Source organism: Numida meleagris, chromosome 1, assembly GCF_002078875.1.
Source record: "Numida meleagris isolate 19003 breed g44 Domestic line chromosome 1, NumMel1.0, whole genome shotgun sequence".
Taxonomy (NCBI): Eukaryota; Metazoa; Chordata; class Aves; order Galliformes; family Numididae; genus Numida; species Numida meleagris.
In genome coordinates, this window is record NC_034409.1 from 112,722,188 (window position 1) to 112,737,545 (window position 15,358).

The window sequence follows — 15,358 nt, forward strand, 5'->3', positions numbered from 1 at the left end:
TATCTAATATATCCAATCCAAGATAAAACAGTAATTATAAAGGTTTGTTTTAAACAGAAAGTATTAGTTTTTCAGATGTATACATTTTTCACTACCAGCATTTAATAAAATTGTATGCACAAAAAATAGGCTAGCAGAAATGAAAAACTGAGTGGAATCTTAATTGTGCTATTTGTACCATCATGGGAACGTAAGTGTTCCTAGCACATAGTCTTAGTTTACTCAGAGTAGCATGTTGAGTTTGAATTGCACAGGAGAATAAAGAAATAGAGATTATACAACATTTTATCTATTCCTGAAGATACTGTAGTGTGATGACCATCAGAGGACTACATGCATGCATAACTTTTCTGCCGGAATTAGTTGTGAAAATATTGTAAATAGTAGAAATGTGATCTTAAAAATTAGATCAACTGTTTCTCTAACATTGTTTATTCTTACATCTCTAATCACATGGCTGTGTTACCAAGTGCTTTCTCTGTTATACTCTGCCATGTTTTGCTTCTTTCTAGTCTTTCCCTGACTCTCTTAAATTCAGTCTCAAAGTCATTCTCTTCTGTGTTCATGGCTTTTAAACAGAGTTTCCCAATTCTAATTCCTCTTCTGGGTTTAGCCTTAATTCTGGCTTTGTTCATGTTCTGCAAATGTGCACAATAGCTACTCAATGCATATGTGATTTAAATACCTGCTCTTTATAGTCTGATATAGCATTTTTTTAAATATGACTAACTTTTATATGATAAAGGGAAATAGAGTAGTGCTTGGCAAAATTTCGCCCATAAAGTACCTGTAATTCTTTTTTGCTACATGGAAGATGAATGATTGAAAGGAACTGTTGAGGAAGAATGAGCAAATGTAAGGGAGAGCATGGCTGCAAAACAGTATGTTAATATTTTTTTAAACTGTCAATTTTTGGATTAATAGAGGCTATTTAGCAGCTACACGAGCTACATTTCACTGTTGTTCAGTGTCTCCACAAGAAGAATTAGAACCCTTAATTCACTGTTTGTAAAGTATACTTTCATGCCCACCTCATTAGTAATTACATCTGAGGAGTAATTGTAGTGAATTACCTCTTAACAGAGCCTGAAGGTAAATTCAGGTCATGTCACCAGCAATAGCTGTACTAGAGTAACCTTTTTACTTAATAAACATGTCTAACATTTAAGCCAGTTAACTGAAGTATAATTTGATAGGAACTGCAAACATTATTGTATGTGAGAATAATGGTCTTTATAACTAATTTGTACTTAGCTGTTTTGGAATCCCTCTGTGTCATCATCTCAAAATAACAATGGAATATAGGTTGTATCTACCAGAGAGTAAATAACAGAATTCTACAGATCCTGTAAATATGCTACACATGTAACATACTGTCATTTAACCCAGCTTGCAGCTCAGCACCACACAGCATTTTGCTTACTCCTCCCTGGTGGGATGGGACAGAGAATCAGACAAAGGTAAAACCTGTGGGTTGAGATAAAAATAATTTAATAGATCAGAAAAGGAAGGGAAAATAATAATGGTAAAAGAATATTCAGAACAAATGAATGCTCAATGCAATTGCTCACCACCTGCCAGCCAATGTCCTAGGAGTCCCTGAGCAGCAGCCCCCCTCCTTAGCCATCTCTCCCCAGTTTTATTGTTCAGCACAACACCATATGATACAGGAGCTGGCCAGTCTGATCTAGCTGTCCTGGTTCTGTCCCCTCCCAGCTCTTGGTGTGCCCCCAGCTCCTCACTATCAAGACAGTCTGGGAAACAGAAAAGTCCTTGAGTTAGTGTAAACACCACTTAGGAAGAAAGTTAACTCTATCACAGACAAAAACAGGACACATATATTCTGAATATTCATTAAATGTATTAATTCATTATATATACTACATATATATTTATATATGTATTTTTATATCTAGACCAGAAACATTGTAACCCTTATTATATATTCTGCATCTGTATGCGTGTTCATACGCATATACATACACCTGCTCACGCAAACACATTTTATCCCCTAAACAGCAATTACGAGATAGTATTTCTCTCATAGGTCGGAAGATACTTGGATTATTTTGGCATGAAAATGCACATGCAAATATGTATAGCTGAAAAAAACAAAAATCCTTGACCTATAAAATAGAGATTATTTGAGGGCTAACTAAGGTGCTTCTGCTACCTTGAAATATTAGTTTTCAAATGTAAATTTACTGTGCAGCATTTTATTACAGTGTCTAACTGAAATTACTGTGACAAAATTCTGTTTCAATTATAAATGCAGGGGTTTTTTTTCCTGCATTACATTTCTGTTTAATCTGAGAGAAAAACAAAGGTGACATAATATAATTGGGAGATGTGGGTGGTGAAGTCTGTTAATAAATAGCTTAAGAAAGAATAACTGATAGTAATCTAGACATGTTTAATTCTTCTCTTTCCCATATAATGGATTTTTGCACAGTCTCTTAGAAATATCAGAAGTATAGCACAAAACTATCCTACACTTCTGCTTTCGTACATCTCCAATTAAATTTGACAGCCTCTATAATAGGTCTGTGTGACAACAAAATAGCTTTGATTAGTCAGAACAAAGATTTTTTTTTCAGCATTGTATCCTGTTCTTAGAAATGACCAACAGTGGTTACATACAAACAAGAAAGGGGTACGACTGATTACATGAATTGAAACTTTAGCATTTTTTCACTTGTTCTCCACTGATCTGTGGGTCAGAAATTTCTTGAGCCACAGATAGATGGTTGAAGACCTGTCCTTGGAGACATTCAGTGTCAGGCTGGATGTGGTGCTGAGCACGCTGATGTAGGTGTAGGTGTCCCTGTTCATTGCAGGGGAGGAGCTGGACTAGGTGACTTTTAAGGGTCCTTTCCAACTCAAACAAGTTTGTGATTCTATGATTCTATGGTATCTTAATATTTAGCTGTCCTCAATGGATTTGTATCCCATTCTTCCATCCAGATGCTTGTCTTTGTGAAGGCTTAGCAGTATTTTAATGTGGTTTTCATGTGTCTAGAAGTACTTATTGAATATTCCTGGTTTTATTATCTATTAAAATTATTAGTAATAATTTATGTATGATTACTGAACTTAAAGACATGAGGCTGTGCATTCAGAGAAGGAAAAAACCCTGTTGTGAGGTGAACAGTTATCATTTTGTCTCATTTTCAGCTTTAGATTTATTATTCAGAGCATGTTGAGACAAGTAAGGCAGTCATACTACAGAATTTGTAAGAAATATTAAATTACTTAAGCCACTTCTGCATCAGCTTTTTTGTTAGCTTTTAATTTTAAATTGAAAATATATTCTTTGACATGATTTCTGTTGAAAATGGAAAACCTCTTTAATATAAGTGAAAATACATTTAGGAATAGTTTAAGTGTAATGAGGGTAAAGCACATAAGAGCCATGAACGGAGTATTCAGCCTGTTCAAGGTAATTTGACTGTTTAAGATTTTAGATGACTTTGCAAAACCAACTTTTAAAATAAAGTCTCCCAACTATGATAACACAATATTTAATACTCTAAAATCACCAAGCCTCTACCCTCAACTTCAGAGAAACTAATTAGTATGTCTGCTAATTGGCTCTTGTCCTAAACATTTCTCAAAAGCGTCATATTATAGATGTATCATTTTTTTGGTTAATTGCTCTTTCTATTGAAGCTTTTTAGTACTGTACTGTGTGAATATATAAAAAGAGTTTTGGGGTAAAATATTCCAAAGACTAAATTATCTTTAATGAAGATCCTGAAGAGAATTATCATGATTTAGTAGCCCAAAATAATAGCAGAATTAATTTATAGCTGTGAATAAAATCTGTTGAAAAATATTTGATGTAATGATTGGCTTAAATTTTGCAGATTTGCTTCTTAATATATTGCTTTTGCTGGTTAAAACTCATAGAAAACAGAGTTAAATGCAGTGCAGATTACTGGTCAATTAAGATTCATGTGGTTGCAGTTTTGCAAAGAAAGCATGGTAGAATTTTGTGTTTGCAGATTGTTTCATCTTCCAGCCTTTGTATTTTGTGACTTCATGCTATTTGTGTTCCTATGTGACCATGCATTCAGTAACTTGAATTTTGAGCTTAAGGAGTATACTGTGATATACTGAAGTATACGGGCATGGTAATCAATGCATTTTCAGATATCTGTATATGAATGCATAAATATTTCTATCTTAAAACCATTTATTTCTTTCTTTTAATGTAACTTTTATGCTGAAATTCAACAATAAGTTACACTTCATTCATCTTCTGAAGATGGCAAATGCAATTTTGTTACATTTTGGTGAATTTAATGAATTTGAGTTTAGATTTGTGAGCTAATTGATTTGATTTGACTTTTTGCAACTTCTCTAGATATTAATAGTGATGTTTTGTTTTTCAACCAGTAGCTCTTATGGGACAAACATTTTTTGGTGAGATTTACTGAGAGGTGATCTACTTTATGGGAAAAAAAAGTTCAACATTAGAAGTCCTGTTTGTTAATAAAAATTGCCCAAAGTGTCCTCGCCTTTTTAAGAACTGTTTACATGATTTGTAAATCTTATCATTATTTAAAAATTCCTTAGAAGTCTCTAGCAATTGGAAAATTTGAAAAATGAACTCTGAGGCTCAGTAGACTTACTTTTAAAGCTACCTTTAGTGGCCCATAATAAGGAGTGCTTGATTTCACTGCATATGTGGCTCATGGATTTGAAGATTGTTTTTCTGTTTTCAACTAAATTTTATATATACCTTTCAATTTTCTCCATCTAATCTCCACTAGACCAGCCTGCCCAGTGCCCCATCCAACCTGGCCTTGAGCACTTCAGGGGAAGTGCATCCCTGGCTTCTCTTGGCAACCTGTTCCAGTGCTTTACCAGTCCCAGAGGGAAGAATTTATTCCTAATTTCTATTCTAAATCTATCCTCTTTTAGTTGAAAACTGTTGTTACTCTTCGTCCTGTGTCTACACTCCCTTATAAAGAGTCACTACTCATCCTTTCTGTAGGCCTCCTTTATGTCCTGGAAGGCCACTATAATTTCTCCCTGGAGCTTTCTCTTCTCCAGGCTCAATTACCCCAACTCTTGCAGCCTGTCTTCGTAGGAGAGGTGCTCCAGATCTCTGAACATCTTGTCTGTTCTCTGGACTCACTCTAAAAGGTCACTGTCCTTATGCTGGGGGCCGCATACCTGGTTTCAGTATTACAGATGAGGCCTCAGGAGTAGAGAGTGAGAACAACCTCCCCTGACCTGCTGGTCTCATTTATTTTTATGCAGCTCTAGATACAGTTAACTTTCTGGGCTGTAAGCACACACTTTTGTCTAGCATCAAGCTTTTCATCCACCAGAATCCCCAAGTTCTTCTCAACAGGGCTGCTCTCAATGCCTTTTCTGGCCAGCCTGTATTCATGTTTGGGATTGCCCCAACCCAGGTGCACGACCTTGCACTTGGCCTTGTTGAACTGCATGAGGTTCATAGTGGCCCACCTCTCAAGCCTATTAAGGTCTCTCTGGATGGGATCTCTTCTCTGCAATAAGTCAGCTTCACCACACAGGTTGGTGCCATCAGCAGACTTGCTGAGGTTGCAGTCAATTCCATTGTCCACATCACCAGCAAAGATTTTAAATAACACCAATAGATGTCCTACAATACTAGTTAAGTAGCAGGAGAGAGAGAAAATATAAAACAAAGTAGAGATGGTAACAACTAAACAGGATAGTGGAAAGAAGTCTAATATGTCCTCCAGAATGATGGAGCAGTAAGCATAGAGATATATTTTCATGGCAGTTTGAACTATAAAGCTATAGAATTCCCAATGAAGTGCATATGAAAATAAATAGAACCCTGATTTTTTTCAGAAAACTTTTTCCTCTTGGCCTTTATATCTGTAGTCTTAATCTTGAAATCTCCAATTGTATTTAAGCAAAATAGCTTTGATATATGTTTCTCCATTTCTCTGTCACCAGAGAGAAAAGGAATAAAGTCTGCATTTGTTTGTCAATTCCCATATGACATGTTAAGAAACAGTTTGGTGCTTTTTTGGATAACTCACTTGTATTTATTTTGGCTAAGATAGAATTCACCTGTCTCCATTCCAGTTTTCTGTTACACATTTTAGTGGCTTTTCTGCTTATGGAAGTTGTTAAAATACATTTTAATTAAGAACATAGAACATTTAAAAGGTATTTGTCAGAATAGTCTATGTTAAAGTGACTGTTACTTAAGTCCTTATTACATTTAGAATTTACACTTCTAAAAATAAATTAACATGATTGCATTTTCTCCTCCATCTTGGATTCTTTGTCACACAACAATCACAATTTAGATTTTAAGGTGGAATAGTAACCATCAAGGGATAAAATTGCCTGAAGATACTCACCTGGTTGGTAACACTACTGAGTACTGGGAACAGACCCAGATTTCTAGATCTGTCATATACTTTCAGGACCCTGTTGCTACTTCCTACCAGAGAACTTTGTCAAGATTCATTAATCAATACTGAAAATTTATTCTACTGAGAAATTTTCACTTTTCTTTATGTGAAGAGTACACTTACATGTTATTTAGAAACCAGATGACCTGACATTCCACTGTACAAAGTGACAGCGCCTGAAATACACATCCCATTAGAGTTTGTCTTGCTCTTGGATTGGAATAGGGAAGTGATGAGAAATGGTGGCATTTTAACAGCAAGAAATCATAATTTTCTTATAGGTGTATGGTGAAAGTAATTCAGTTCAATCACAGTCAGTTGATTTAACACATCTATATCAAGTCATATTACTGTTTAGAGCCATAATTCTTAATTGCTTGAAGGAGAAGTGCCTTCCTTTGAAAAAAGTACTGTGCATCTTGTCATCTGTAATACTTCAAACAGCAATACATTTCACAGTCAGAACAAAAGTCTCAATATAATTAGAACACTGATGTAAAGGCAGGCTGAAATGTTTTCTACAACATTTAAAAAAATAAAAGGTATGTATGTTTAGGTAGGTTTTGTGAAAAATGAGTCAAGGAGCTTGTAACAAAACCTGTTCTGATATGTTTTTTCGGGTATAGGTGTGCTGAAGAAAACAAGCTAAGTAAATGAAGAGATGAAATCCTTTTTTGAAGCACTGATTTATTTGACCATAAATATAAAATTAAAGAGCTTTAAATTGTTAGAAAATTGGATTATTCTAGGTAGCTGACAGTCTCAGTTCCTGTTTCTTAACTCTTATACCATTTTAACTATTCTTAGTCTCTTTTTCTTACCCAGTCTTAGTCACTTCCCTTAGTCATCTCATACAATTGGTTTCAAGCTTTTCACTAGCTTTCAGTTGACTTCAGCCCACTTCTAGAATCTAAATCCTTAGGTGCACAATTGTCTTTGTAGCCAGGAAAGTCTTAGGCTTTTCCAGACTTTATTTGTACCAACTGTATCTATGGGGGTGGTTAAAGAGAACAATGTTCTTTTATCATTTCCTGACAATATTTTCAGCCTTTTCTTTCGTCTATAATATGCTTAGATCCATGCTGCCTGCTTCTGGCTCTATTCAGTTGTGATGAACTTACCAGTCTACTACGTGTGAAAACTGCAGTTGCAAGGACAGGGAGATTCATCCAGGTGGAAGCATCTCCAGTATAAATGGATTCACCAAAGAAATCAACTATTATAATCTGCAAGCAAAGGCTCCAATTTTTTAGATTTGTGATAAGCTTAAATCTTGAGTGGATTTTCATATGAATGGCAAAAAGTGTCCCTTCCTGATCAAAGTTATTTTCACTTGCAAAGATTTCGGAATAAACTGAAAATACCAGCCTCATTTATAATGGGGAAGTAGTTAGTGTTGTAGTAACAAGTGATCTGGACAATATATCAGTTTTATTACCAGAAGTGACTGAACCATCCTATCTGATATTACCATAGCCTTGATTATTTTGAAGAACGTTTCAGACTGAACAGTTATAATTTTAAAATTTTAAAGACCAGAAATATGATTTTGTAATGAGAAACCTTGAGCAACTGATGGGATAAGCAGTGATATCTGTCTTGCCTGCTAAGAACTGTGATTAGAGGGTCAAATTGCACGCTACTTTCTGAGGCTGTAATTCTGCAAAGGGAGTTTTCAAAATGAGAAAACTACACTGAACATAAATTTGCATTTGTTAAAAATAAATGTTTCTTTAACATTTGATGTCTCTGAATTTTAAAACTGTTTATGTCGAGCTGGATTCATAGTGTACAGTGAGAAAGAGGCAGTTTTGGAAAGAAGAAAGATATAATGTAAATAAGAATGCTGTAATGGATCCTAAATATTTATCATAAAGCTGCATTCAGAAACTGCCTAAGTAATTTCTAAAACTCAGAAGGAGTCTATTTTAACTAATACAGAAATTCTTCTCCTTCCTTTAGGAATATAATACAATGGTAGGTGAGCAACCTTCCCTATCCTCGCTTTCTCACCCTGAAGCAGCTGGAAGCTCATCATTTAATCACTCTGAATTAATTCAGACAGCTGCCAAGCATGCCTTATTTTTCCAAGTTTCTGAAGGTCAAAGGCTTTTTATTTTCTCTTTTTATATTTTAATTTAAAACTAAATGTTCCTTAGGGTCTTCCACTCTTGACAGAAGTCTACTCTCCCCAGGAAGAAATGGTGAAATATGTAAAAACTTAGATTCCCATCTTTTTCTGCACATAACATTCTTCAATGTTTATTGGCCAAGAAAAAAGATCCTAGAGGACAACCTTTGTATCCAGAGCATTTTTTTGCTTTCTAGGTCAACCCCTATTTTCCATACAAAAAAAGACTAGCTAATTTTCCAGATAACTTGTGAGCTGGCTGCCTTGCTGATTCCCAGCTGGATGTGAGGCAGCTTTCATCAAAAATCTGAATTGTGTAGTTTTAATTTCCCCTTAACATTTGTGTCTTCATGCATGTGTTGTTATTCAATGAATTATATAAACAAATGGGATGTTTTGATTTGACTGCACCCAATCAGCTTTCTTTTTTGTAATAATTAAATTCTTTACTAAGAATAGTTTTTGATTCAAGAAAGAGAATGCATGCATATATGAGCAGCTTTTTTTCTGGTGTAGTTTTCCTAGTAATATACCACAGCAACAGTTTAATTTCATCTTGTCCTGATTGTTTTTTATTCTCTTAAGAATTATCGTTAGAAACAGTCATCACAATTCATGGCAGCTCTCTCCATGGTTTTGCTTTCAATGTAGTATATGCAACAACATCAAATTCTATTTTTTGTCAGTATTTTAATAATTCTGTAAAGATTTCATATAAATTCAGAAATAGGGAAGCTGTGTCAGGTGTGCTTTGTTTTTAAACTCATTGTCTATGATTATTATTTATAAAATTCAGGAGTTTCATTGCTGTTAGTGATATGTGGATCATTTCAATGTGCATTATTCTTGGGTTGTACTGAATATCATATTGAGATACCTAACTTTTTAAAGTTACTTTTGCTTTTTGAGTACAAAGCACGTGGCAGTATCTGTCCACTTCCAAGAGTGAATATTTAATGTTGTGTTTGATGTTCCATTTACAGCTGAGCCTACAGCAATCTTAGTTATAAATGGGAATGTTACAGGAGTAGTAGTCTCCAAAGATAGCCCTTCTTTCGGTATAGTTTTGTGTCGTGTAAATTAGAGGAGTGGATTTATGATCAAATAATTTCATCATTTTGAAACAGTACGTTTCTCTTGTGTCACAAAATAATTGTCAGTGTTTGCATAGCACAGTTGGAGTTTCCACTGCTTTAAGTAGCTGTTTTGCATTCCATATGCAGGATGAACAAGAATGTCCAGTTATTTCATACAGGTAACAGCACCGATGGAAGTAGTGAAGATATAGTACAGCATCAGATTTTAAAAATCAACTTTCTTTTTCAAATCAAAACCACCTGTTGGCTCTGAGGCAACTTTTTACAGTGTGAATGTTCTCTGCTTTTATAGATTTAGATCAAGGTGGGCTGGCCATTGATTAAGTATCCAGCTTATAAACAGAGAATGAAGTTTAACAGAGTTTTCAAAGTATGAAAAAATGGCTTGGTTTTGTCAGTGAAATCAGGAAGGATGATCCTATGGGGTCCCTGCATATGTCACTGTCAGATCTGACCAGAAATAGTTTGTGCGCTCTAGAATAGCAAGGGGCTACTAATATTTCAGCTTCTGGTGGTTATTCTCTGGCTGTTACTCTTTCTTATCCCCGTAAGCATGGAAGCAGAGAAGGTACAATGTTGTAGTGACTTAGTCCTCAGCATTTAAGAGGTTGTTAAGAGGAGCTTGTGTTATCCACAGATGCATGTTTTCTGTGTTTTTTTTTTTTTAATTGTTTACACTTCAATTGATATCCATTTATCTGCTCTGTTACCTAATGACTGATTCCAGCTCTCTGCTGTCACTGGTGTTGTAAAATTTCAGGGAAAATTGAAAAGTTATTGTTGCCCCCAACATCAAATAAAGGGCTTACTGATACCATTGTGCACAGTCCTTTCCTTATATTTCCTCTAGCTCTTTTCTGATTTCCATTTGTCGGGAAGCTGTCGTTTTTTGAATGAGAGCATAGATTGGAGTAGATGTCAAGAAGCTGCTTTGATATCCATTTATGTTAGAGTTTGCTTTTCTCTTTTACATTTCTTAAAATTTTATTAAAATAGTGCAGAAGTTAACCTGCGCCATTTTATCTCTGAAAGTCGTGAGTCCAGGATGTTTTTATACAATTCCATGCAGTCTTTACAATAACATGAGAGAAAAGTCTGGTCAAAATTACTAGGGAAAATTATACCAAGTATTTGTCCTGTGGAGCAGAAGTTAGCAGATATTTGGTTTATGAGTTATCATATATGAGATAACATTCTGTGTTGTATGTAGAGGAAGAGGGATTTTCAGATGGAGAATTTTCAATCAAATGGCGGATGGAGATCATCACAGATCTGTGCAAAAGTTATATCCACAGTGTTGTTTAACTATTACTGCATCTTTTTTGTTGTTTTCTTTTTTCAGCAGGTCAAGTGTGTATATACATAAGCAGTAATACTGTACAAAGAAAATAATTACCTGTGCATAATCAGTGGTCAGTTTACCCCTTTCTGTAGTAAACTAGGTAATTCAAAAATTAACTTGCTGCATAAATGTAATGTGATTGGGTTATTTCTTAATGAAATGATATAATAATTAAAATACAGATTTGCATGCAGTTCAAATGTTAATTTGTGCAGCAGGAATAAGTGCTGGAATTGCCTGTGCATCATTATTTATATTATTTAAACCAGACTATTGAGGTAATACGATTTCCAAGCCTGCTTTTATGATGTGCCCCCATTTACTAAGCATTGTTTTTCACACATAAAAAGTGATGAAGTTACAGCTAATGTTTTAGCTAGTGTAGCACAGCTTTCGGCTGCACATCTGAAAATTTCCTTTTTAGTGATCTCATTACATCCATTTTGGTTGTAGTATTAAACTTTGACTTTCTGTCCTAAGCTAAAGTGAAAGGCTTCAAAGGCTCTATGAAGTGTTCTTTTTGCTCAAGTGTATTGGTAGAGACAATTTATGCTAACAAATCATTGAAATTTCTTGATATCATTTTTGATAAAGGCTTAAACATATTTTTATGTGAAGAGTTTACTTTTGTACTAACTAGCTAGAAAATTAAACTTCTGAATTTTTTTATAGATTTGAGATGACATTTTCAGTATCAAGCTATGTTTCTAGCTTCTGTTTTGTCCTAGTCTTCTAAGATCAGAGTAATTAGTAAATACTTGTTATTGATTTATTAGTTTCTCTGCATGTGTCAGCATGCAAGTTGCTGCTTTCTGATCATATAATTTTACTAGCTGCTGTAGAAAATGAATTCCTCACAGTTCCAAGAGAAAAGACTTAAATGAGAACAAGTTTAACAGCACTCTACAGTTATAATTTAAATATTGCAGCTATTCTGAATAGTTGCTAGATAATTTGAATTCGTGTGTAAAATATTTAATCTGAATTTAGTTATTTCCCTTACTGTTAATTCATCTTGGTCAATTAGCAGGTATACAAATATGTAATCCCTCGCATTAGCTGTCAAATTCTTTTTGTTATGTAAAAAGCTGTTTTATTATACAAGAAAATGGCATTTTATTTATTCCTTTCTAGAACTGAGTAGGTTATCTTTGCATTACTCTTTTTGATCAGTTTTTAGAAACTGTTGAAAAAAGAACGTATACCACCACAGTGATGAGGTCCGAAATGGATCTTGACAACTACCAAACTGCTTTAGAAGAAGTACTCACATGGCTTCTCTCTGCTGAAGATGCATTACAAGCACAAGGAGATATATCCAGTGATGTAGAAGTTGTTAAAGAACAGTTTCATACCCATGAGGTATGTATTTATACTAATTTTTTGTTGGTCATTTATCTCCTTGGATCCTATAAGAACATAATAATAATAAAAATATATATTTTTTATTTTATTTTAATTTTTTATTTGCAGAATTTAAAGGCAGTATTGAAGACTGTTCGGCATGCAAAATGTTAAAGTGTTTATTTCTGTTTTGTTTTACAAGATTTGGGGAGAGTTTGAAAAAAAAATAAAAGCAAATTTGAAAAATCAGGTTTGGAATGTGCTGGGACTGAAGATATTTCTCCAAAGTGTTCTTCTGTTCCTATGAATCAAACTTAAAACGGTCCTGTTTCTATGGCCAGGGTTTCATGATGGAATTAACAGCTCACCAAGGCCGTGTTGGTAATGTTTTGCAAGTTGGAAGTCAACTTCTAACAATTGGAAAGCTTTCTGATGATGAAGAAAATGAAATACAAGAACAAATGAATCTACTCAATTCTCGATGGGAAAGTCTCAGGGTAGCAAGTATGGAAAAACAAAGCAAGTAAGTAATATGCCAGGTAAACTAATATATATTGAATTTGACTGGAACAGTCCTGAACTTGAATGACACCTGTGAATTTTTCACTGTGAACAAGACTCAATCTTAGTGATTGTTTTTTAACCTGAAATCTGATGTATAGTGATGTCAAAGCTTAAATACTGCATGTTTTTAACATTTCTATGACTTATTTTGAAATTTTGTTTTCCATAGTAATATTTATTATGAGAATGTCCATAAAGGTAGGACCTTGTCATTGTGGTACTTTAGAGTAATTTATTTTGCACTATATGGAGTATTTAACAGAGGAAATTTATTGAAGGTGTCTTTATTTTTGTGCGTGAGTTGAATTCCTTCTGCTTTAAGAGAATGTCTGTTATGTATCTGTCTTTCAAATTCCTTTCTCTCAGATTTCTTTTTTTCACATGGAGTCTTTTAATTCCTGTCTGATACAATAATTCAGTTTCAAACTCAGCTGACACGGTTTTACTTTGCCTTTTGGAATTTTGCACAGCTACTGGCCTTTCTGTAAAAGGGAACCAATGTGAAGTTTATAAATACCATACTAAGTCAAACGACTGGAAATTTTAAAATGTATGGGATGTCACTATCAACTTCTTTCTAGTCAAGAAGTTAATTACTAAATATAGCTATTTATACAATAAAGACAAATAAATGCAGCGACAAACCACCCAAATTTGAGATCGCTGATGGCTTCCTCATTACTTTGAGTTAGACAGACTTCGTTAAAATCTATCTGCTGACATCTTAATTTTTCTCACAGAAAAATGTACTAAGCAAGAAACTCTTAGGTCTGTTCCTTCAGTACATATGGAGAGCAAGTGCTTTTGCAAATGTGATTTCTATAAAAGAATGAATATCTTTGTTAGTCAGGAAAAGGACAAGCTTTAGAGGAGGCACATGTTACCCTGAGCAACTTCTCATCTCATTTTTGCCAATGGTAGAGATGAAATACTGGGCTATATCCACCTACTGCTCTGGACACCAAACAGTGAGGTCTATGAACCATTGCTCTGATTTGATAGCACACATCTTAAATTATGAAGTACTGTTTAGCACTTTCACGACCTCAAGTTGTTTTCAGCTGAGGGAACTCCCTGAGATGGAAACAGTTGTCTGCATTTCTTAACCTATAACTGATTTTAATTCTATTTATTTATTCAATATCTTTTTGGACCTGTGTAAACTCAATATCATCCAGAGCATCCTTTTGCAGTGACTTCCATAGGCTTCTTCCTACTAATTTTCTTAGGAATGGCATCTTTTTGTTGGTTTTAATCTGGTCTCTCGTAACATAATCAAGGTCAATGTCATTTATGTTTTCTTACTTTTGCTATAAATATATATCTTTGATTATTTATCTTGCTCTTTTGCTCTTATTTGAGCATGCTCAGTTCTACTTTATCTTTTTGGCATAAAGGCATCCAGAATTGCACACAACAATAAAAGTCAAGCTATAATTTTGAACAATCACATAACATTGTTTTGGGTTTTTTTGGTAATTTTCCTCCAGTATGTACTTAGTAATTCCAAACTTTTTCTTTTCTGGTTGCTACTGAGTAATGAGATTCTGTTTTTGTGATTTCTATCCATTTATGACCTTGCATATCTTTACAAGCCTATAAAATTGCTGATGGATGAAATTAGCAGAAGATACAAAGTAATAAGAGCTTTACAGAGAATGTTGTGTTACTATTTACTTTCTTATACAAAAAAAAAAAATCTCTGATAAACTTCATGAAATTTTGGTTAAGGTAGGAGAAAATTTCTTAGGAGTGATGTATTTAGAGATGGCTAGTTTTGACCTATTGAGTCAAAACTGTTTCAGGCACCAGCTGATGGTTTATGAACTGAAACAGCTTTCATATCACATGTAATATATTTCTAGATTATTAGACTCAATTTAAACTTTCGGGATCTGTCTTCTACCTTGCTGTAAAGAATAATTTTCTGAGCACATTGCTGTAATCCCATCTTTAAGGCTAGAGTGACTTGTCAATCCAAGCAGAGATGGTTTGTGAAGATAAGAACAGCAAGACTGTCTGTCCTCTGTGGTAACGGCAACAGGGAGTGAAATTAAAAGTAGGCTGTGCTACAGTACAGGGGAAACAAATACAAACAATCAGGAAAAAAAAAAAGATATAATAATAACAGATACTATAAAAGTGAAAGGGACTTAATATTTGAAAAGACATTTAGAAGCTCAGAATATCAGCGGAATTTTGCAACACAGCAGTGTAATTATTTAAAAGTGGTACAAATTCAATTTACCATGTGTTCAGTATGTACTGAATGTACTTGACTGTTGTAGCAAGCGATGCATTAACAAGCTGAAGTAAAACAGCCGGCTTTTTCATTTCTTCCTCCTACCTTTCCCCAGGTAGAATTCTTTACAATAAAGTATCTCAGAGTGATAAATGAAATCAGGGAGAGGAAAGCTTAATGTTATTTACCACTTTATGGAGACTTCCACAACTT

General features: G+C 34.3%; 1 protein-coding gene across 14 annotated transcripts in view; it reads left to right on the forward strand.

Annotated features, from left to right (window-relative positions):
- The window catches only part of DMD (dystrophin), a 1,007,484-nt gene that overhangs the window by 271,474 nt on the left and 720,652 nt on the right, over positions 1-15,358 (forward strand). For all 14 annotated transcript variants that reach the window (XM_021408144.1, XM_021408061.1, XM_021408111.1 and 11 more), the window contains 2 exons: positions 12,169-12,357; positions 12,681-12,862. In XM_021408144.1, the coding sequence (XP_021263819.1) occupies positions 12,169-12,357; positions 12,681-12,862 (371 nt within the window). The remainder of the gene's footprint in view (positions 1-12,168; positions 12,358-12,680; positions 12,863-15,358) is intronic.